Source organism: Solanum verrucosum, unplaced genomic scaffold, assembly GCF_900185275.1.
Source record: "Solanum verrucosum unplaced genomic scaffold, falcon-dt-bn FXZP01000163.1, whole genome shotgun sequence".
In the NCBI taxonomy this organism is placed as follows: Eukaryota; Viridiplantae; Streptophyta; class Magnoliopsida; order Solanales; family Solanaceae; genus Solanum; species Solanum verrucosum.
The window spans coordinates 347,190-373,480 of NW_026020379.1; the positions used below are offsets into that span (position 1 = coordinate 347,190).

The 26,291-nt window shown below is 30.9% G+C and overlaps 1 protein-coding gene across 1 annotated transcript; it reads left to right on the plus strand.

The window, feature by feature from the left end:
- Positions 1–3,745: 3,745 nt before the first annotated feature.
- LOC125838946 (protein CURVATURE THYLAKOID 1A, chloroplastic-like) lies at positions 3,746–24,366 on the plus strand. Its single transcript, XM_049517947.1, has 5 exons — positions 3,746–4,005; positions 22,263–22,357; positions 22,987–23,094; positions 23,283–23,354; positions 24,094–24,366. Exons 1-5 carry the CDS (start codon positions 3,837–3,839, stop codon positions 24,157–24,159), a joined length of 510 nt encoding a protein of 169 aa, XP_049373904.1. The 5' UTR covers positions 3,746–3,836; the 3' UTR covers positions 24,160–24,366.
- The last annotated feature ends 1,925 nt before the right edge of the window (positions 24,367–26,291 follow it).

Below are 26,291 nucleotides of genomic sequence, written 5' to 3' on the forward strand. Positions count from 1 at the left end.
ATTCATTAGAAGGAAGATTTCCTCTCCTATAAATAGTGATGGTCTTCCTTTGGGTTGTAGACAACAAGAGATTACAAGAAAATATAAAGAAAAAAGATGAGTAGTATTATATTGTAAATATTAAGTTAGTGTAGTGAAAGAGAGAGTTGAGACAAAGGAAATATTCTAAGTCTTCAACTATATTCACTATATAAAAGAGAGTAATTATATGTTGAAGAATGTGTTCTTTTTGTGGAGCTTTGGACTCTTCAACTAATCCGGAGTTTGTTTGAGTTGTACGACGTTGTTGGACTGTTGTATCCTGGAGGGGACAAGTCAAGAGTGATATTGTTGGATCGGTGTAGATTATGCCGCAATGGGCTTGAATCTCCTTAAAGAGAGAGAGATATTCGCGCCTCAACCTAAATATTTGTTTATTCATTTTTGTCATTTTTATTTTCAACTGTAATTTATTATATTTGTGGTATATTACACCAACAGTAGGTGTGGTATCAACTGACAAAAATAATTGGCAACAGTGATAGTTTTTAGTAGTAGTTGTGATAGTTGATAGTGGTTGGCAGTTGGCGACGATAGTGGCGGTAACAATGATTGTGATGGCAGAAATGTTAGTAGTGGCTAGTGTTTGCAGATAGAGTGGCGGTGAAAAATTATCCACACAAAAATACCTCTCAATAAATTAAGATTTTGTTCAAGATCTTAATAATTAAAACCTATTCAAGTCAAACAATTATTTAAATCTTAATGTAAGCAAATACACTAAATGACCTAATGATTTAAACTTCTAATAAGTGCAAACAAATAAGGTCTAAATCTTACTTTATCAATCTTAAAATTGTTATTACTTTCAGAAAAAAAGCACATATTTGGATATAGACATTGGTCAAACTACGCACACAAGCGAGCTTACGATAATGCTGAAATAGTCTGAATTTAAATATGATTGAAGTTTATACATTTCTACTGAAGTTCAAGCAAAGTGATAAACTCCAACAATATGTGTATGAATTTCATGCAAAAATAATTGAACTTTTTGCTATATGTGCCTAAACTTCAGTCATATAATATGTCATACATTTTATCGATCAAGTCTAACTCCAGACACCACATGTATAAAATTATTCTAAAGTAGATAGAATTGCAAACTTTTATACATGGTAGATGTGGCTTAAATTGTGTTTCCAAAATCAAATATTTGTATACTTCGACCGTTAAGAATAGGAGAACTTGATCTCTAAGTTGACTCTTTATATATTACTAATTTAAATTGATAATTACATTCAAATATATATAATTGAATTTTATACATTATCTGTTTGAAATAGATCTTAAATTCTAATTAGGTTATTTTTTGAGTTCTTTTTAGAACTTTCCAAGAAAAAAACATAAAGCTAATTCAAAGAGTTTTTGCAATAATAGTTTTTGACTACGCACTTTGCACTTGTACCTATATTAATGACGACGAATATATAACTTTAAGAGATTATATAAATATTATTAAATAATAAGTTGAGTTATGAAATAAAATTTTAATAAGATTGTAAGCTCCTGGAAATAATAAACAATTAAAAAGGTTAAAATATACCTTCAACTTTTATCATGCCACTCAAATCATTCCAATTTTTCAAAGTGAAAAAACGTTAGGGGAATGGTATATTCGATGCAGAAGATAACAATGAGAAATTCTATGAATCGATAGATTAACGATAAGTATATATATATATATATATATATATTAGATAAATCAATATCATTTGGAATAATAAAAAGTTGTAGTAGGATAGTAGATGTTCTTTCATTTTTAATTAAATATTTTGGCTCAAGTTCTGAAATATAGTCGCTTCTTTAGGGTCTGCAGGGAGAAATGCAAACGTTATGCGTACCTTAATCAGATTTTACAATACTATAATCTAGATTAATCAAGTCCTAAAATAAATAGGTACGTTCAGACGCCAAATAAAAACTTTAGTTAGGTGTAGTTCTAATTTCTAGAAATTCTACAATAGAAGCATCAGTCAAATTTTGTGCTTCATAGTTAAGTTGGTCAAAACGACAATTCTGTTTTGGAAGTAAAGTGGAAAACGAAATGAAATCCATTTCAATCCAATTTTCCAAATACTTTTTCATGTAGGGTAAAAGAAAATGAGCTTTCACTTAACAATATACTTGGATCTTAAGCTAGAGAAATACATAAAAGAGGGAGCCTTTTTATAAAAAAAAATTAATAGTGGTGTCTATTCAATTTTTTTCGTACATCATATATGTTATATATCTTTCATCAGTACATCATGTATGTTACCATCAATTATATGTGTTTACTCCGAAATCAATGACTTAAAGTAACAAGTGAGGTGACCAAACGATAAAATTATTAATACTGAATTGCTGATAAAACTTGATTGAAATAACTAGTGAAAAAAGTAAATAATGAAACAATCGATAAAATAGAAATAACAAATGTTATCAGCCTATTTGCTATCGTGACATCGGACATAATGAAGTATTGTGTGAAGTGAGTATTCAAAATTGTGATGTGATACAAGTAGGAATAGAGATATATTTGTTAAAGCTAAACCCTAGGAAATGTTTTGCATGAATTTCGACCCTATAATAATTTATTGTTTTTGTTACACATAGGATGTTTCAAGCCTTGTGACTGTGAAACTAAACCAACAAAGATGGCAGGTCCAAACCTTTTGTAAATGTAGATCATTTTACCAGACAAACTCATATGGTGAGGTCGATACCGTCTCTGTTATGTCATGTCTGATTTGTCTTCAATTTTTACATATCATCATTCAATACGCCCAACTGTTAAGTCTCGATTTGGACACATACAAATAGAAACTTAAATAATAGTAACAAAAGGAGTAATTTGTGTTTTGCATCTTTAACATATACAATCTTTGTGACTCATAAAAAATCCTATTTTTTTCAATAATTTTCAAACTCATAAAAAATCTTTTTTTTCCAATAATTTTCAAATGGTAAAATAGGATATTAAAATTGAGAGATATTGGATTTGAATTATTATTCCTCACTCTAAGAAAAGTGCTATTTGGGAGTAGATTCAAAATTATCCCTGCTTTGAATAATTTTTGTCTTTAACTTTATCGAAGTTTAATATTTTTTATTTTTGTCAAATATATATCGAATTTTGTTAGTAAGATTCTATGAAAAATACGAAGATTTTTTTTTTAACGAGAACTCATAATTAGAGGTACAAAACAGTCAAAACTTTTGCAGGTTTAACTATTTATGCTTTCTCTAGATTCTGGTGCAGTTTTTTTAGGTGTAATTTTCATTGTTTTTGGTCTATTTTTTTTTTATGTGTGGTACAATTTCTTGTGTTGCGATATTAAAGATTTGATAAGATATTTTAATATTAAAACCTATTTTTTTTTAATAAAAATATGATCTCTTGATCATTTATAAATTGAATAAAAGAAAATAACATTTTCATCGATTGAAAATGAATCTCTCTTATAAAATAGACACATAGCTGAATTTTTTTTATTAGCAACCTATAACATCAATTCTCTTTCCTCCCCTCCCCCTGTCATATCTATCAAGACATAATTTGTTAAATATTTAAAGAAGATTACTAGTATTAAACTAAACTTAAAAAGGAACCAAAACTATTGAAAGCATACTTTAGGGACTATTTGAACTCAGTCTCAAATATGGGGAGCAAAATTGTCATTTTCTCACATAGAAATTTGGTTTTTGAAGATAGAGAATGGATGAATGAGAAAGCTTAAGGAAATTTTCTCTCCGTTGTAAAAGAGAGCGACTCGCAGAAGACCTTCACAGCAACAGCAAAATCCCATCTAATAATGGCGGCGATTGCAGCAGCTTCTACTTCCATGGCTTCTTCTGCCGTTTTTACTACTCATTTATCACTTTGCTACACCGCTAAAGCCGCCTCATTTTGCCGCTCTGCCCTACCTTATCTTCCACCCCGTGTTTCTGCTTCAGCCTTTTCTACTTCCTTCAAATTTGCAGGTAGTTTTTTCTGGAAATTTTGCTTTCCTCGAACTAATTTGGTTTTGTGAGTATTTTCTGCAATTTCAATTCATGTGATACTGCTATTTTTAGAGATTGTTTCAAAATCAAAATGTTAGCTGCCATTTGATTTTTGTAACTTTCCATTGTCCTCATGTACGGTTAGTAGGTCGAACATTGTTTACTATTAAGGTATGTATAACTAATACATGGAAATCCATGATATAATATGGTGCAAAGGGTTATAATAATTGTCCCTCAAAACTTTTTTCACATCATTTTCACTATATTTGTGGAAGTTATTTTTGTAAACAAATATTTTTTTTAGAAATTATGCAATTCATGTTATTTTTTATACATCAAACCAAATAGTGCATAAGAAATAGTCTCAGTATAACTAATGCAATCATAACTGTACAAGCATCTTAGTAATTTATTCTTCGATTTTACTATTAGGTGATGTTTTATTTGCTTCAATTATCGTATTTTTTATGGTGTTGCTAATGTGCTCTTCTTCATTCTTTTCAACATAATTTCTTCGCTACTGTATTTGATTTGCATACTTGTTATTTTATACTAGTCGTGTTTATTTCTTCAGCTTGATCATGATGTATTTGGATTTCGACTATTTCACCACTTTTTTTTTTTGTTGTCACTGATCATCAACTCTCTTAATTTCCTCTCTGGTCAAGATTTTCTTGTTGTGGGTGTTGGGATATGAACTCCATTGAATGAAAAGAGTAAAATTTAGATTTGGTTTGGATGGATGGATGGATGTGGGTGGGGGGTTTCTTATACAGAAAAGATGCTTTCGGAGATTATATATATCATATATGTAGGGGTTTGGCTATAAAAAGGTAGATTCTAGTGAGGGAATATAGATACCAAAGCGGTATTTTTCGTTTTACCCTTTTAAAAATCTACACCCCTTGTATTATGCAAACTCTACATTTACCCCTTGTATTGGATTTGGATTCTTTCCACCATTTTTTTTGGATATATTTTATCAAATAATTTATGTTTATTTTTTATTTATGAGTTTTAAAAGATATACATTTTGAAATTATTTGCTCTTTTTTGAAATATTAGTTCTCGAACACGTGCAACGCCCGTGTATTCCATGCTATATAATATAAATATTTTACAAGTTCAAGAACTTGAACGAATTTTCTTAGTCCAAATAAAAATACAATGTTTATAATCCATGCATTAGCTTTGTGTATTACTAATACCATGTGTGGTACACTTTTTCAACATATGTATAATTATACACTGTGTTTGGAATTAAGGTATGTATCGCTAATACATGGAAATCCATGATATAATATAGTGCAAATGGTTTTAATGCATACATTAGTACGGTTAAAAATACAATTGTCCCTTAAAACCTTTTTCACATCATTTTCACTATATTTGTGGAAGTTATTTTTGTAAACAAATATTTTTTTTAGAAATTATGCAATTCATGTTATTTTTTATACATCAAACCAAATAGTGCATAAGAAATTGTTTCAGTATAATAATGCAATCATAACTAATACAAGCATCTTAGTAATTTATTCTTCGATTTTACTATTAGGTGATGTTTTATTTGCTTCAATTATCGTATTTTTTATGGTGTTGCTAATGTTCTCTTCTTCATTCTTTTCAACATAATTTCTTCGCTACTGTATTTGATTTGCATACTTGTTATTTTATGCTAGTCGTGTTTGTTTCTTCAGCTTGATCATGATGCATTTGGATTTAGACTATTTCACCACTTTTTTTTTTGTTGTCACTGATCATCAACTCTCTTAAATTTCCTCTCTGGTCATGATTTTCTTGTTGTGGGTGTTGGGATATGAATTCCATTAAATGAAAAGAAATAAAATTTAGATTTGATTTGGATGGATGGATGGATGGGGTGGGGGGGTTTCTTATAGAGAAAAGATGCTTTCGGTGATTATATATATCATATATGTAGGGGTTTGGCTATAAAAAGGTAGATTCTAGTGAAGGAATATAGATACTAAAGCGGTATTTTTTGTTTTACCCTTTTAAAAATCTACACCCCTTGTATTGGATTTGGATTCTTTCCACCATTTATTTTTGATATATTTTATCAAATAATTTATGTTTATTTTTTATTTAGGAGTTTTAAAAGATAAACATTTTGAAATTATTTGCTCTTTTTTAAAATATTAGTTCTCGAACACATGCAACGCATGTGTATTCCATGTTATATAATATAAATAATTTACAAGTTTAAGAAATTGAACGAATTTTCTTAGTCCAAATAAAAATACAATGTTTATAATGCATGCATTAACTTTGTGTATTACTAATACTAGGTGTGGTACACTTTTTCAACATATGTATAATTATACCCTGTGCTTGGTATTAAGGTATGTATTACTAATACATGGAAATCCATGATATAATATGGTGCAAATGGTTTTAATGCATACATTAGTACGGTTAAAAATGCAATTGTCCCTTAAAACCTTTTTCACATCATTTTCACTATATTTGTGGAAGTTATTTTTGTAAACAAATATTTTTTTTAGAAATTATGCAATTCATGTTATTTTTTATACATCAAACCGAATAGTACATAAGAAATAGTCTCAATATAACTAATGCAATCATAACTAATACGAGCATCTTAGTAATTTATTCTTCGATTTTACTATTAGGTGATGTTTTATTTGCTTCAATTATCGTATTTTTTATGGTGTTGCTAATGTTCTCTTCTTCATTCTTTTCAACATAATTTCTTCACTACTGTAGTTGATTTGTATACTAGTCGTGTTTGTTTCTTCAGCTTGATCATGATGCATTTGGATTTGGACTATTTCACCACTTTTTTTTTTGTTGTCACTGATTATCAACTCTCTTAAATTTTCTCTCTGGTCATGATGTTCTTGTTGTGGGTGTTGGGATATGAACTCCATTGAATGAAAAGAAGTAAAATTTAGTTTTAGTTTGGATGGATGGATGGATGGGGGTGGGGGGTTTCTTATAGAGAAAAGATGCTTTTGGTGATTATATATATCATATATGTAGGGGTTTGGCTATAAAAGGTAGATTCTAGTGAGGGAATATAGATACTAAAGCGGTATTTTTCATTTTACCCTTTTAAAAATCTACACCCCTTTTATTTTGCAAACTCTACACTTACCCCTTGTATTAGATTTGGATTCTTTCCACCATTTTTTTTTGATATATTTTATCAAATAATTTCTGTTTATTTTTTATTTATGAATTTTAAAAGATAAACATTTTGAAATTATTTGCTCTTTTTTAAAATATTAGTTCTCAAACACGTGCAACGCACATGTATTCCATGCTATATAATATAAATATTTTACAAGTTCAAGAACTTGAACGAATTTTCTTAGTCCAAATAAAAATACAATGTTTATAATCCATGCATTAGCTTTGTGTATTACTAATACCATGTGTGGTACACTTTTTCAACATATGTATAAGTATACATTGTGTTTGGTATTAAGGTATGTATCGCTAATACATGGAAATCCATGATATAATATGGTGCAAATGCTTTTAATGCATACATTAGTATGGTTAAAAAGACAATTGTCCCTTAAAACCTTTATAACATCATTTTCACTATATTTGTGGAAGTTATTTTTGTAAAACAAATATTTTTTTTAGAAATTATGCAATTCATGTTATTTTTTATACATCAAACCAAATAGTGCATAAGAAATAGTCTCAATATAACTAATACAATCATAACTAATACAAGCATCTTAGTAATTTATTCTTCGATTTTACTATTAGGTGATGTTTTATTTGCTTCAATTATCGTATTTTTTATGGTGTTGCTAATGTTCTCTTCTTCATTCTTTTCAACATAATTTCTTCGCTACTGTAGTTGATTTGTATACTAGTCGTGTTTGTTTCTTCAGCTTGATCATGATGCATTTGGATTTCGACTATTCCACCACTTTTTTTTTTGTTGTCACTGATCATCAACTCTCTTAAATTTCCTCTCTGGTCATGATTTTCTTGTTGTGGGTGTTGGGATATGAACTCCATTAAATGAAAATAAGTAAAATTTAGATTTGGTTTGGACGGATGGATGGATAGGGGTGGGGGGCTTCTTATAGAGAAAAGATGCTTTCGGTGATTATATATATCATATATGTAGGGGTTTGGCTATAAAAAGGTAGATTCTAGTGAGGGAATATAAATACTACAGAGGTATTTTTCGTTTTGCCCTTTTAAAAATCTTCACCCCTTGTATTATGCAAACTCTACACTTACTCCTTGTATTGGATTTGGATTCTTTCCACCATTTTTTGTGATATATTTTATCCAATAATTTATGTTTATTTTTTATTTATGAGTTTTAAAAGATAAACATTTTGAATTATTTGTTCTTTTTAAAAATATTAGTTCTCGAACACGTGCAACGCACGTATATTCCATGCTATATAATATAAATATTTTACAAGTTCATTAACTTAAACGAATTTTCTTAGTCCAAATAAAAATACAATGTTTCTAATGCATGCATTAACTTTGTGTATTACTAATACTAGGTGTGGTACACTCTTTCAACATATGTATAATTATACCCTGTGTTTGGTATTAAGGTATGTATTACTAATACATGGAAATCCATGATATAATATGGTGCAAATGGTCTTAATGCATACATTAGTACGGTTAAAAATGCAATTGTCCCTTAAAACCTTTTTCACATCATTTTCACTATATTTGTGGAAGTTATTTTTGTAAACAAATATTTTTTTTTAGAAATTATGCAATTCATGTTATTTTTTATACATCAAACCGAATAATGCATAAGAAATAGTCTCAGTATGACTAATGCAATCATAACTAATACAAGCATCTTAGTAATTTATTCTTCGATTTTACTATTAGGTGATGTTTTATTTGCTTCAATTATCGTATTTTTTATGGTGTTGCTAATGTTCTCTTCTTCATTCTTTTCAACATAATTTCTTCGCTACTGTATTTGATTTGCATACTTGTTATTTTATACTAGTCGTGTTTGTTTCTTCAGCTTGATCATGATGCATTTGGATTTGGACTATTGCACCACTTTTTTTTTTTGTTGTCACTGATCATCAACTCTCTTAAATTTCCTCTCTGGTCATGATTTTCTTGTTGTGGGTGTTGGGATATGAACTCCATTAAATGAAAATAAGTAAAATTTAGATTTGGTTTGGATGGATGGATAGATGGATGGATAGGGCTGGGGGGCTTCTTATAGAGAAAAGATGATTTCGGTGATTATATATATCATATATGTAGGGGTTTGGCTATAAAAAGGTAGATTCTAGTGAGGGAATATAGATACTACAGAGGTATTTTTCGTTTTTCCCTTTTAAAAATCTTCACCCCATGTATTATGCAAACTCTACACTTACCCCTTGTATTGGATTTGGATTCTTTCTACCATTTTTTGTGATATATTTTATCCAATAATTTATGTTTATTTTTTATTTATGAGTTTTAAAAGATAAACATTTTGAATTATTTGTTCTTTTTAAAAATATTAGTTCGTGAACACGTGCAACGCACGTGTATTCCATGCTATATAATATAAATATTTTTCAAGTTCAAGCACTTTAAACGAATTTTCTTAATCCAAATAAAAATACAATGTTTACAATGCTTGCATTTGCTTTGTGTATTACTAATACCATGTGTGGTACACTTTTTCGACCTATGTATAATTATACATTGTGTTTGGTATTAAGGTATGTATCGCTAATACATGGAAATCCTTGATATAATATGGTGCAAATGGTTTTAGTTCATACATTAGTACAGTTAAAAATACAATTTTCCCTTCAAACCTTTTTCACATCATTTTCACTATATTTGTGGAAGTTATTTTTGTAAACAAATATATTTTTTAGAAATTATGCAATTCATGTTATTTTTTATACATCAAACCAAATAGTGCATAAGAAATAGTCTCAGTATAACTAATGCAATCATAACTACTACAAACATCTTAGTAATTTATTCTTCGATTTTACTATTAGGTGATGTTTTATTTGCTTCACTTATCGTATTTTTTATGGTGTTGCTAATATTCTCTTCTTCATTCTTTTCAACATAATTTCTTCGCTACTGTATTTGATTTGCATACTTGTTATTTTATATTAGTCATGTTTGTTTCTTTAGCTTGATCATGATGCATTTTGATTTTGACTATCTCACCACTTCTTTTTTTTGTCACTGATCATCAACTCTCTTAAATTTCCTCTTTGGTTATCATGTTCTTGTTGTGGGTGTTGGGATATGAACTCCATTAAATGAAAAGAAGTAAAATTTAGATTTGGTTTAGATGGATGGATGGATGGGGGTGGGGGGGTTTCATATAGAGAAAAGATGCTTTCGGTGATTATATATATCATATATGTAAGGGTTTGGCTATAAAAAGGTAGATTCTAGTGAGTGAATATAGATACTAAAAAAGTATTTTTCGTTTTACCCTTTTAAAAATCTACACCCCTTGTATTATGCAAATTCTAGACTTTCCCCTTGTATTGGATTTGGATTCCTTCCACCATTTTTTTTTTGGATATATTTTATCAAATAATTTTTGTTTATTTTTTATTTATGAGTTTTAAAAGATAAACATTTTGAAATCGTTTGTTCTTTTATAAAATATTAGTTCTCGAGCACTTGCAACGCACGTGTATTCCATGCTATATAATATAAATATTTTACAAGTTCAATCACTTTAAACGAATTTTCTTAATCCAAATAAAAATACAATGTTTACAATGCTTGCATTTGCTTTGTGTATTACTAATACCATGTGTGGTACACTTTTTCGACCTATGTATAATTATACATTGTGTTTGGTATTAAGGTATGTATCGCTAATACATGGAAATCCTTGATATAATATGGTGCAAATGGTTTTAGTTCATACATTAGTACAGTTAAAAATACAATTTTCCCTTCAAACCTTTTTCACATCATTTTCACTATATTTGTGGAAGTTATTTTTGTAAACAAATATATTTTTTAGAAATTATGCAATTCATGTTATTTTTTATACATCAAACCAAATAGTGCATAAGAAATAGTCTCAGTATAACTAATGCAATCATAACTACTACAAACATCTTAATAATTTATTCTTCGATTTTACTATTAGGTGATGTTTTATTTGCTTCACTTATCGTATTTTTTATGGTGTTGTTAATATTCTCTTCTTCTTTCTTTTCAACATAATTTCTTCGCTACTGTATTTGATTTGCATACTTGTTATTTTATATTAGTCATGTTTGTTTCTTCAGCTTGATCATGATGCATTTTGATTTTGACTATCTCACCACTTTTTTTTTTTGTCACTGATCATCAACTCTCTTAAATTTCCTCTTTGGTCATCATGTTCTTGTTGTGGGTGTTGGGATATGAACTCCATTAAATGAAAAGAAGTAAAATTTAGATTTGGTTTAGATGGATGGATAGATGGGGGTGGGGGGGTTTCATATAGAGAAAAGATGCTTTCGGTGATTATATATATCATATATGTAAAGGTTTGGCTATAAAAAGGTAGATTCTAGTGAGTGAATATAGATACTAAAAAAGTATTTTTCGTTTTACCCTTTTAAAAATCTACACCCCTTGTATTATGCAAATTCTAGACTTTCCCCTTGTATTGGATTTGGATTCCTTCCACCATTTTTTTTTGGATATATTTTATCAAATAATTTTTGTTTATTTTTTATTTATGAGTTTTAAAAGATAAACATTTTGAAATCGTTTGTTCTTTTATAAAATATTAGTTCTCGAGCACTTGCAACGCACGTGTATTCCATGCTATATAATATAAATATTTTACAAGTTCAAGCACTTTAAACGAATTTTCTTAATCCAAATAAAAATACAATGTTTACAATGCTTGCATTTGCTTTGTGTATTACTAATACCATGTGTGGTACACTTTTTCGACCTATGTATAATTATACATTGTGTTTGGTATTAAGGTATGTATCGCTAATACATGGAAATCCTTGATATAATATGGTGCAAATGGTTTTAGTTCATACATTAGTACAGTTAAAAATACAATTTTCCCTTCAAACCTTTTTCACATCATTTTCACTATATTTGTGGAAGTTATTTTTGTAAACAAATATATTTTTTAGAAATTATGCAATTCATGTTATTTTTTATACATCAAACCAAATAGTGCATAAGAAATAGTCTCAGTATAACTAATGCAATCATAACTACTACAAACATCTTAGTAATTTATTCTTCGATTTTACTATTAGGTGATGTTTTATTTGCTTCACTTATCGTATTTTTTATGGTGTTGCTAATATTCTCTTCTTCATTCTTTTCAACATAATTTCTTCGCTACTGTATTTGATTTGCATACTTGTTATTTTATATTAGTCATGTTTGTTTCTTTAGCTTGATCATGATGCATTTTGATTTTGACTATCTCACCACTTTTTTTTTTTGTCACTGATCATCAACTCTCTTAAATTTCCTCTTTGGTCATCATGTTCTTGTTGTGGGTGTTGGGATATGAACTCCATTAAATGAAAAGAAGTAAAATTTAGATTTGGTTTAGATGGATGGATGGATGGGGGTGGGGGGGTTTCATATAGAGAAAAGATGCTTTCGGTGATTATATATATCATATATGTAAGGGTTTGGCTATAAAAAGGTAGATTCTAGTGAGTGAATATAGATACTAAAAAAGTATTTTTCGTTTTACCCTTTTAAAAATCTACACCCCTTGTATTATGCAAATTCTAGACTTTCCCCTTGTATTGGATTTGGATTCCTTCCACTATTTTTTTTTGGATATATTTTATCAAATAATTTTTGTTTATTTTTTATTTATGAGTTTTAAAAGATAAACATTTTGAAATCGTTTGTTCTTTTATAAAATATTAGTTCTCGAGCACTTGCAACGCATGTGTATTCCATGCTATATAATATAAATATTTTACAAGTTCAAGAACTTGAACGAATTTTCTTGGTCTAAATAAAAATACAATGTTTATAATGCATGGATTAGCTTTGTGTATTACTAATTCCATGTGTGGTACACTTTTTCAACCTATGTATAATTATACATTGTGTTTGCTAATACATGGAAATCCATGATATAATATGGTGCAAATGGTTTTAATGCATACATTAGTACGGTTAAAAATAAAATTGTCCCTTAAAACCTTTTTCACATCATTTTCACTATATTTGTGGAAGTTATTTTTGTAAACAAATATTTTATTTAGAGATTATGCAATTCGTGATATTTTTTATACATCAAAACCAAATAGTGCATAAGAAATAGTCTCAATATAACTAATGCAATCATAACTAATACAAGCATCTTAGTAATTTATTCTTCGATTTTACTATTAGGTGATGTTTTATTTGCTTCAGTTATCGTATTTTTTATGGTGTTCCTAATGTTCTCTTCTTCATTCTTTTCAACATAATTTCTTCGCTACTGTAGTTGATTTGTATACTAGTCGTGTTTGTTTCTTCAGCTTGATCATGATGCATTTGGATTTCGACTATTTCACCACTTTTTTTTTTGTTGTCACTGATCATCAACTCTCTTAAATTTTCTCTCTAGTCATGATGTTCTTGTTGTGGGTGTTGGGATATGAACTCCATTAAATGAAAAGAAGTAAAATTTAGATTTGGTTTGGATTAATGGATGGATGGGGGTGGGGGGTTTCTTATAGTGAAAAGATGCTTTCGGTGATTATATATATCATATATGTAGGGGTTTGACTATAAAAAGGTAGATTCTAGTGAGGGAATATAGATACTAAAGAGGTATTTTTTGTTTTACCCCTTTAAAAATCTACACCCCTTGTATTATGCAAACTCTACACTTACCCCTTGTATTGAATTTGGATTCTTTCCACCATTTTTTTTTGATATATTTTATCAAATAATTTATGTTTATTTTTTATTTATGAGTTTGAAAAGATAAACATTTTGAAATTATTTGTTCTTTTTTAAAATATTACTTCTCGAACACGTGCAACGCACGTGTATTCCATGTTATATAATATAAATATTTTACAAGTTCAAGAACTTGAACGAATTTTGGTAGTCCAAATGAAAATACAATGTTTATAATGCATGCATTAGCTTTGTGTATTACTAATATCATGTGTGGTAGCCCCCCTAGGCCTTGCTCAAGTGATAAAAGGTAGAGGATTTGTGGCTTAGGTCGCAGGTTCAAGCCCCACACCTTGCAAAGCAAACCCCGGTATTTAAGTTGAGAAGGGTAGAGGGACAGTCCCATTATCCACCGAGTTTAGAAGGCTGTGATTGGTCCAAAGGGCGGCTCACAGACGGATTTCTGGTTATCAAAAAAAAAAAAAGATACCTTGTCTGGTACACTTTTTCAACATATGTATAATTATACATTATGTTTGGTCTTAAGGTATGTATTGCTAATACATGGAAGTCCATGATATAATATGGTGCAAATGGTTTTAAGGCATACATTCGTACGGTTAAAAATACAGTTGTCCCTTAAAACCTTTTTCACATCATTTTCACTATATTTGTGGAAGTTATTTTTGTAAACAAATATTTTATTTGGAGATTATGCAATTCGTGACATTTTTTATACATCAAACCAAATAGTGCATAAGAAATAGTCTCAATATAACTAATGCAATCATAACTAATACAAGCATCTTAGTAATTTATTCTTCGATTTTACTATTAGGTGATGTTTTATTTGCTTCAGTTATCGTATTTTTTATGGTTGTTCTAATGTTCTCTTCTTCATTCTTTTCAACATAATTTCTTCGCTACTGTAGTTGATTTGTATACTAGTCGTGTTTGTTTCTTCAGCTTGATCATGATGCATTTGGATTTGGACTATTTCACCACTTTTTTTTTTTGTTGTCACTGATCATCAACTCTCTTAAATTTTCTCTCTGGTCATGACGTTCTTGTTGTGGGTGTTGGGATATGAACTCCATTTAATGAAAAGAAGTAAAATTTAGATTTGGTTTGGATTAATGGATGGATGGGGGTGGGGGGTTTCTTATAGTGAAAATATGCTTTCGGTGATTATATATATCATATATGTAGGGGTTTGGCTATAAAAAGGTAGATTCTAGTGAGGGAATATAGATACTAAAGAGGTATTTTTCGTTTTACCCCTTTAAAAATCTACACCCCTTGTATTATGCAAACTCTACACTTACCCCTTGTATTGAATTTAGATTCTTTCCACCATTTTTTTTTTGATATATTTTATCAAATATTTTATGTTTATTTTTTATTTATGAGTTTGAAAAGATAAACATTTTGAAATTATTTGTTCTTTTTTTAAAATATTAGTTCTCAAACACGTGCAACGCACGTGTATTCCATGTTATATAATATAAATATTTTACAAGTTCAAGAACTTGAACGAATTTTCTTAGTCCAAATAAAAACACAGTGTTTATAATGCATGCATTAGCTTTGTGTATTACTAATACCATGTGTGGTAGCCCCCTAGGCCTAGCTCGAGTGATAGAAGGTGGAGGATTTGTGGCTTTGGTCGCAGGTTCAAGCCCCACACCATGCAAAGCGAACCCCGGTATTTAAGTGGAGAAGGGTAGAGGGGCGGGCCCATTATCCACTGAGTTTAGAATGCTGTGATTGGTCCAAAGGGCAGGTCACAGACGGATTTCTGGTTATCAAAAAAAAAGATTACCTTGTGTGGTACACTTTTTCAACATATGTATAATTATACACTGTGTTAGGTATTAAGGTATGTGTGAGAAATATAGGAAAAGAATATTATTGATTTGTTGTTGTGTACATTATTACATTGAGACCCTATTTATAGACCCTAGAATACAATCCTTTACCAAGTAGAATACTATTTAGTATTCCTATTTCTATTTCTATTACTATTCCTATTCTAATAGGATTGTATAAACCTATTCCTATTCTAATAGAATTGTATAAACATATTCCTATTCTAATAGGATTGTATAAACCTATTCCTATTCTAACACTCCCCCTCAAGCTAGTGCATACAATTCATGTACCTAGCTTGTTACAAATGTAATTAACACGAGGACTGATGAGGGGCTTGGTGAGATATCTGCAAGTTGATCACTCGACTTCACAAAATTGGCAATCAATCTCAATGTGCTTGGTCTTCTCATGAAATACTAAATTTGATGCATAATGCCGATAAAACACAGAGTGATAAAATTACAGTGTTGGAACTTTTCAAACCAAACTTGCAAAGACTGTTTCAGACCATAGAGTGACTTACGTAATCAACATACAAGGCTACTAAACTCCCCCTGAGCAACAAAATTAGGTGGTTGCTCCATATAGACTTCTTCGCAATGCAGCGGTCGTAAGGGCTCAAAATCTAGTATAAAGTATATGGATCATGTTGGAATCAATAGACGAGTCGATATCAAACAAGTCACCGAAAAACTGGCCAGAACATGCTCATATGCCGAAGTATTAGATTTGATGGCTAAAAGTGGTCACAAACTAAGAAATAAAATTATATGGGTAGGGTTGGAATGATGTCACGACCCAACTAAAAAATATAAATTATATAGGATAGTTCGAATTGATGGAACGACCCCATTGAAAAAAGAGAAATAATATGGGTAGGGTCGGAATGATGGCACGACCCTACTGAAAAAGAAAAATTATACGGGTAGGGTTGGAATGATGGCACAACCCTACGCAAATCAGATTTGAGGAGTCACCGGAAAGACGAATGGAACTATGCAAATCAAATATGAGGAGTCACTAAAAAGACACATGATGCTATGCAACTTAGATATGAGAAAATAGTTCGGAAAAATCCACGGTACTACACAAATTATATATGAAAAGTAGTCTGGAGAGATGCACGGTGCTACGCAAATCAAATATGCAAAAAAAGATAATCACCGGAAGGATGGCACGGTGCTACACTAATTATATATAAAATAGTAGTCACCGGAATGATGGCACAGTGCTACACAAATTAAATATGAAAAAGTAGTCACCGGAATGATGGCACGGTGCTACACAAATTAAATATGAAAAAATAGTCACCGAAAAGATCACACGGTGACCAAACTTTTGCTAACATAATCGTTGGCCGGACGGGCAACATATATGGATAATAGCAGCCCGCCAACAGCAGAAGCTCTTTAATTGTTTACCAAGATCGTAGAGGCTCTGATACCATGTGAGAAATATAGGAAAAGAATATTATTGATTTGTTGTTGTGTACATTATTACATTGAGACCCTATTTATAGACCCTAGAATACAATCCTTTACCAAGTAGGATACTATTTAGTATTCCTATTTCTATTACTATTCCTATTCTAATAGGATTGTATAAACCTATTCCTATTCTAATAGAATTGTATAAACATATTCCTATTCTAATAGGATTGTATAAACCTATTCCTATTCTAACAGTATGTATCGCTAATACATGGAAATCCATGATATAATATGGTGCAAATGGTTTTAATGCATACATTAGTACGGTTAAAAATACAATTGTCCCTTAAAATCTTTTTCACATCATTTCACTATATTTGTGGAAGTTATTTTTGTAAACAAATATTTTTTTTAGAAATTATGCAATTCATGTTATTTTTTATACATCAAACCAAATAGTGCATAAGAAATAGTCTTAGTATAACTAATGCAATCATAACTGTACAAGCTTCTTAGTAATTTATTCTTCGATTTTACTATTAGGTGATGTTTTATTTGCTTCAATTATCGTATTTTTTATGGTTGTTCTAATGTTCTCTTCTTCATTCTTTTCAACATAATTTCTTCTCTACTGTAGTTGATTTGTATACTAGTCGTGTTTGTTTCTTCAGCTTGATCATGATGCATTTGGATTTGGACTATTTCACCACTTTTTTTTTGCTGTCACTAATCATCAACTCTCTTAAATTTCCTCTTTGGTCAACATGTTCTTGTTGTGGGTGTTGGGATATGAACTCCATTGAATGAAAAAAAAGTAAAATTTAGATTTGGTTTGGATGGATGGATGGATGGATGGGGTGGGGGTCTTATAGTGAAAAGATGTTTTTGGTGATTATATATATCATATATGTAGTGGTTTGGCTATAAAAAGGTAGATTCTAGTGAGGGAATATAGATATTAAAGCGGTATTTTTCGTTTTACCCTTTTAAAAATCTACACCCCTGTATTATGCAAACTCTACACTTACCCCTTGTATTGGATTTGGATTCTTTCCACCAAACTTTTTTGATATATTTTATCAAATAATTTATGTTTAATTTTTATTTATGAGTTTTAAAAGATAAACATTTTGAAATTATTTGCTCTTTTTTAAAATATTAGTTCTCAAACACGTGCAACACACGTGTATTCCATGCTATATAATACTCCCTCCGTTTCATAAAGAATGACTTGGTTTGACTTGGCACGGAGTTTAAGTAAATGAAGAAGACTTTTGAATATTGTGGTCCTAAATTAAAGTTATGTCAAATGTACAAAATTGCCCTTAATCTTGTGGTCTTAAACATGTCAAGTGGAAAGCAAAAATTAAAATGTTACCAAAAAAGGAAAGAGGTCATTCTTTTTTAAACTGACTAAAAAGGAAAGGAGGTCATTCTTTGTGACACGGAGGGAGTATAAATATTTTACAAGTTCAAGAACTTGAACGAATTTTCTTAGTCCAAATAAAAATACAATGTTTATAATGCATGCCTTAGCTTTGTGTATTACTAATACCATGTGTGGTACACTTTTTCAACACATGTATAATTATACACTCAGTTTGGTATTTAGGTATGTATAGCTAATACATGGAAGTTCATCATATAGTATGGTGCAAGGGGTTTTAATGCATGCATTAACATGGTTAAAGACATTATTCTCCCTAAAAAAAGATCACATTCTTTTCACCATATTTGTGGAGGGTATTTTTTTTTGATAACCGAGAAATTTGTTTGTGATCCGTCCTTTGGACCAATCACAGCCTTCTAAACTCGGTGGATAATGGGCCCGCCCCTCTACCCTGCTCCACTTAAATACCGGGCTTCGCTTTGCGTGGTGTGGGGCTTGAACCTACGACCTAAGCCACAAATCCTCCACCTTTTGCCTCTCGAGCTAGGCCTTGGAGGGTATTTTTGATAACAAAATTATGCAATTCATGTTATTTTTTAATATTTTTATTCAAATGATGCATAATAAATAATCTCAGCATAACTAATATAAGTATTACTAATGCCGACATTATTGATACACCATATTCAACATTATTCTTATACACACTATCAAAAGTCTCCTTAGTAACTTATTTTTCGATTTTAGTATTAGGTGATATTTTATTTGCTTTAACTATTGTATTTTTTTAGCGTTGCTACCGTTTTGTTCTTCGTTCTTTTCAACATATTTCTTCGCTACTGTATTTGCTTTGCATACTTTTATTTTATATATTTTACTTGAGTTGGGGTCTATCGAAGAGCGTTCTTTGGAGTGACAATAGGGGTATCTTTCTTTTTATCATTTTCCAAGAAAGTTGATAAACTCGGCGGCTGCGTACTCGCCACCCTCCCTAGACCCCACTTGTGGGATTGTGTTTGGGTATGTTGTTCTTATTTTGAACTTTGATGTGATGCTTTCTTAGTCAATCAATTTTTCTATCATTATTTTATTTACCACTAGTAATTTCTCGGTCAAATTAAATTTTGACATAATACATACATAGATAGATACTTTAACTTGCCCCCAACCAAAAGTTGAACCCCCCCCCCCCCCCCTCCCAACTTTCATTATGACCGTCTAGACACTTTAACTTGACACAAGTGTGTCTTGCGAACACATTAACTTTGAAAATGCACATCTAGACACCTTTAAGGGGGTGCATTCTCAAAGTTGGGGGTGTTTACAAGGTCATCTTAAACCAAGTTTAGATGTCTAGATGTGCATTTTCAAAGTTAAGGTGTTTAGTTTCTAGTTGAGGCCAAATTTAGGTGTCTATCTATGTATTATGCCTTAATATTTTGAACTCTATACTTGGTGAAACACCCTTTTATAAAAGAGAGGACATATTGAGCCCCCTGTGATTAGCTGATTGTAAATAGCTATTAAGTGTTGAAGAATATTTTCAAGGGTTGAAACTGATTTTATAAATAGGTTGATACATGTTTGGATAGAAGTATTGAAACTGTTAATAAGCAGTTGAAGTGTTTGGTAAAAAAATGTTGATAAGTTGTTCTTTTGTTAGACGCTTAAAATAACCCTATAAGTATATGTGTAAAGGAAAAGAGGAACGATGGATACGAAGTGAAGAGGATGTAAGAAGTTCTGTTTTGGAAAAGATGTGTTGAGAAATAGATAAAATATTAAGGTTAAAATTGTAAAACTTATGGCTTTTGGCTGATTTTAGCTTAAAAACACTTTGGTGTTTACCAAACACGTAGATTAGCTAAAAAGTGCCAGTAAACCAGTTTGGCCAACTTAGAAGTTTAGCCAAACATCCTCATTGTCTTCCCCTTTTAGAGTAAAGCATAAACTTGTCCTCTTCTAGCATTTCTTCACGTGCTGCAGGAGATGTTGTTGGGGTCTCATTTCCTCACTTAGTTTTGGGCTAATTTCTTGTTGTTTTAGTTATCTTTCACAAAAGAAAAAAAAAGAGCATAACTTTTCCTAAGTTCGGATAAAGGAAAGATTGCCTAGGTAGACCACAAATAAAATTGTTTTCTTCTTAATAACTATTACTATGAGTTTTCCAAATTTAAAATGTTTGAATAGAGGACATGCAAAAAGATTCATAAACAGATGGCAACTGGTTCAGATTGAAGTTTAGTTGATTGATTGATAGATTTTTTGGGTTGTTATACTCTCTCTTTGTCCTACTTTAGATCATTTTGTGGAGCATCATGTTAAGTTGGTTAACTGGCATTTGAAGTTGATCGTTGAACTTGAATGTGTTAATTCTTCACATCTGTTTCCTTAGTAGATTGTAGTTGATATGTTTTTTTTATGATTTTTTTCCTAAAAAAGTCCTCTCTTGTTTTCTGATGTGCTTGTTGCTATTCTGTCGCAATGATCAATAAATTACTTATGCATTTGTGATGACTTGAGTAGAAGCTTAAATCATTTGGTCTTAAACTAAAATATTGTTATACCTTTGACTGGGGAAGTTTTTGAGAAGCTAAGAAAGTTTTTCCTTCTGCCAGAGTTTGATCGATACTCATGCAGTATACTAGGCCTTTTAATTCTGCCATGTCCCAGCTTAATTTTTTTTAGCTTGCCTTTGGCCTAATTTACCGTGAGATTAGCTTGTTTAATTCTTTGGGTATGATGTCTTATCCTATGGCTGAATAATACTGATTGACACAATTTGGTGCAAGTAACTCTTGTCATTTTACCGTTAGCTCATGTACTACTTAATTGTGATATAAGAGCTTCATATATCATGTGCTACTTCTGGTCTTTGATTTAGCTATTCAGTGGGTATTGTCCTTAGCTGCTTTGCATCCAGTGCTATCTTAGAATTGGCATCTGAAGCCACTTTAAGGCTCCTTACATCAAGGAATATAGCATCTGAAAATGGATAGCAACTCATAATTTGCCATTTCTTTCTCCAGAAATAAATAGGAATTTATTAGTATATATGGATACCTTTTCTGCAATGAAGTAGTTACTAGCCTTTTCTACTTTCCATTATCCTTTTCGATGAACTGAGATTGACAATTTAACCTAGTTTTGGTAGATTCACCAAGTATTTGTGCTTTCAATTGTTATTGGAGTTCCAAAAAAATCATGCTTCTTACCAAGGGAAAAGGGTATCTTCGCAATGCAAAGGAGAACCTCATACACTGATGAAATGACTTTCTATTGAATGGCTTAAAGTTAAGAGTATATCCCAGTCTTTACTTTAATGCACATTTTGTGCACAAATCTTGATGTTTTAGTACCTAAAAGTGTAGAGGACCGATGCCAACGATCATGTTTCATGGACATTGTGATAATGCTGTGTATGTAAAACCAAAAGTTTGCAATTAATCCCTGGCAAAAGCTGGAATTCTTTTCTACCTTGATTATAATGGTTTATGCAGATAAGGTCCAGAGCGAATAACAGAGAACCTCTTGTTGCTGGCTTAACACTATTACTGACATAGTTACATTAAACCTTAAATACAAGTGATGAACATTGTATTAGTATGATGTTTTCTCTTTTCGATGATAATATTGTTCCTGTTGCTGTGCTTATGATTTATGTTGATGTCTTGTAACAGAATCCAAAAGGTCTTCGCTACTCCAGGTTAAAGCCTCTTCATCTGAAGAAGCTTCTGTTGATACTAGTGAATTCATAACAGAGCTAAAAGAAAAGGTAAACCAGATGGTCGTCACCTGAGAAACAATTGCATCTTCTCTGCTGAAAGTAATAGAGTCGTTTGGTAGTCAATCTCTCTTTTGTTGCATCTCTTTGAGGTTTACAAAGATCTAAACCTTGTTTTGTACACAGTACATCACCATAGAGTGTGAGTTACTTATTCCTGCAAAATACTTATAGAGCAATACCTGTCAGATTGTTACATATATAATGTCTTGAGGCTTTCTTCAATTTAACAATAGGAGTAGATCATTGAAATGAAACTCTAATAGTTAAATAGGACCATGTGATGATAACTCTGATATTAGCTTTAGTGCAACCATAGACTTCTTGTTCTTTTTACCTTCATTAGAGTTCTCTTCATATTTTTATCTGCTGAACGCTCTCTAATTTGGGGTACGTAGTACATATTTTTGTCAAGTTGAAATTTTTCAAATGGAGATAATGTGGGAGTACCTAAAAATACAATTAAAGAATTATTAGAGATGCATTTTTCTTTACTGATTGGAATAGATAGCTTTTCCTTTTAATACGAGGTTAGGATTTATATATTTTTATCGTTTTTATGTTTATAAACAAATTTGTTTATGTCTAACTCACATTGAATATCTGTGTATTGATTACAGTGGGATGCTGTTGAAGACAAGACGACAGTGCTACTTTACGGTGGTGGGGCAATTGTAGCAGTTTGGCTATCTTCAATTCTTGTTGGTGCCATCAACTCAGTTCCTCTAGTAAGTAGATCAATGGAATAAGCTAATTGTTTTACCTGAGGACTGCTTTAAGACTGTTCTGAGTCTTTTCCCTGCTATAGGTTTCTGATTTTTCATTTGTATGACAGACTGAGATCCTGTCTTTAATAGATCTCTCTTGTGATTTTGCCCAACCATCTGAGTCACTAATTTTTCTCCCCTTTCTGCAGCTACCGAAAGTCTTGGAGTTGGTAGGACTTGGATATACTGGATGGTTTGTCTACCGCTACCTTCTCTTCAAGGTAAGATCGCGGGATTAGGTTTCATGTTCTCTTAACATTTCAAATTTTTTCCACGATTTTTTTTTTTAAAAAAAATACTTTATCTGTCATTTGTCAGCATCTTACTTTATTTTTCAAGAGGGTAGATGTTTTTATAGTGGATCAGATAATCTTGAAAGCACAATTTGAATATCCATTCGGCCACACCTTAACAGGTTGGCCTCAGGTTGCCACAATGCATTCATGGCCCGAGTTTGCAAGGTGGTCTTCTACCTTATTGTTTCCCATACAGGTGTGAACTAATCTTCATAAACATTGTAGTTTAGTAAGTCCATCCAGTTTCAAGGGGTAGTGTCTGGATGAACCTATCTTAAGCTAAATTAATAAAAAGAGTGGCTGCGGCTTGGTTCTGGTAACTCCCTCTACATCACATTCTGCCACGGTAACTCATCCTGTCAAACCAGCCAAAACCGAGATACTTCAATGTTCTCACTGTGCTGTCTATTTCAGTCTTATGAAACATCTCTTAACCATGACAAAATCTGAATTTAGCATCGATATGCCAACTAACATTTCTGCAGTAGTCCCTGTTGGTCTGTAGTGTACCTCATATTGTGAGATGAAGCGACCCTGTGCATCATGAATAAAATGTTCCGAGATTTTGAAATAACTACACAAAGAATACATGACTACTGTAGAATAGTGGTGGTGTTTGCATGGAAATGCAACAGAGATTTGAATTTATTGTTCTTGCTTACAGTCAAGTAGAAAAGAATTGGCGGAAGACATTGAGGAATTGAAGAAGAAGGTTGCAGGAACTGAATGAATGCATGTAATTTGATGTCAAATTCACGGTGAACGAATTCCAGCACCAATGCAAATGAACTGTAAGTTTCTTGTACAAGAGGCATATGTTCATGTGAAGTAAGAGTAGGTTTTGATGTAATTTTATTTATCTTAGCACATCTTCAAAAGAAAACTCTTATGTTTCACTTTCATTTGATAGTGTTATAAATCATAGTCTGTTTCTGCATCTTGTTATTACACCATATTTTTATGTAAATATGGCTGTCAGTTAAGTGCACAAGGCAAATGAATTTTTGAAACGGAGTACATGGTAATTGGCAAAAATCCAATGCAACAGGGCTTTAGAGATGTTGTTTTCAATAGATCCTCAGCTAAGGTAGTACATTCAAAGCAAGTGTGAAAAATGAATATAGTACAGGGCTTTAAAGAGGTTGTTTTTGGTAGATCTTGAGCTCAGGAAGCACATTCAGAGCACATATGAAAAATGAATTAACATGATAATAGTAGCAAAGGAACACAAAATAACAAATAATAATAAAAATCTAAGAAGATAATAGGAGACTAATCTATCTATCTGTTATACTATACTAAAAGCACGAAGACCTTTAGAAATGTTGATTGAATTTTTTGCTCTTCATTAGAGGACTTTATAATTAACAAAATTGTCACTTGCTATTTTTCTTAAATAATTATTATCTGGATATTTAGAACTTTGAAATTAATTAAAGTAATCTCTTACATGAAAATACCTTCTCCTAATTAGATTTGTGTTCCATTTACAACACTTTTTTTTGTTACTATAAAATAAATCTACTTTTACGTTGAGGAGTTTCTTTTGTTATTAAATTTTATTAATTTTGTACACTTTCAATTCCTTTAGATCCGTTTAATATAGGACACTTTCTAATTGCGGAATGTTGTTATTATTATTATAAGACAATACAAATTATATTAGGAAATCTTTTAGCACTTTAAACTCTTTTGAAATTAGGATTTCTTTAGATATAAAAAAGAAAGAAGGAAAAACTACTAATGAACTCTTTTGAAATTAGGAGTTCTTAGATATATATATAAAAAAAAAAAAGAGGAAAAACTACTAATTACATAAATATTTATACCATATTTACTCCCTATAGTTCAAAATAATTACATTTTATCTCACTAATTAATAATTGCATATCAGATTTTAAGTCAAATACACCTAAATACATGTATATTTGCTTTCACATACATTCTCAAATACAAATATATAGGGAGAGCGGCAAGCGAGACAGGGAGAGGTGAGAGAGACATGTGAATTCGTCAGGATACAATATACCTGGAACAAATTGCATCTACTTTGACCCATGTATTCAAGATACATATATCTGACGATCGAAATATGACACAAATAGTAATTTTGAAAACACATAAGAAACGTAATTAGACTCTAGACTAGTGAAATTTATGTTGTTTATTAACTTGTGAGGGACTTTGATCGACAAGTTTACAAAGATAACATTTATTTTATCACTTAAATAAATATTGCACTTATTTAATACTAATATTTTTTTCTAATAATTTGATTATATATTTATTACTTAACGCAAAATTATATATTTTTTGTATATATATTTATTATAATTAACACGATATATATGTGCAAAAACACGTACACTTAATTAGTAATAATATTATTGATAAAGAAAATTAGACAATGCTCGATTATGCAACTAGTCTTCTATCATAATCATCAACCTTCAGATCCTCTTATCTAGGGTCATGTTTTCGGTAAGCCTCAGGTGCAATATGTCTTGTCTAATTACCTTTTCCCAAATCTTCTTTGCCCTTCCTCTACCTCTCCTCGGACCCACCATAACCAACCTCACACCTTCTCATTAGGGCATTTGTGCATCAAAATTCCCATGTGTGGACTATCTCAGCATCACTTTCCTTATCTTATCCACACCACGGAGGCCACTCCACTTTGTCTAAAATATTTTCATTCTTACTTTTACTCTCTTAGTATGTCCACACTTCCATCTCAACGTACTCATTTTCGCTACTTTCATCTTTAAGAGGTGTGATATTTTGATTGGTTACTAATCCACCCAATACAACATGATTGATCCAACATTCACTATATAAAACTTACTTTTAAGTTTTGGTGAA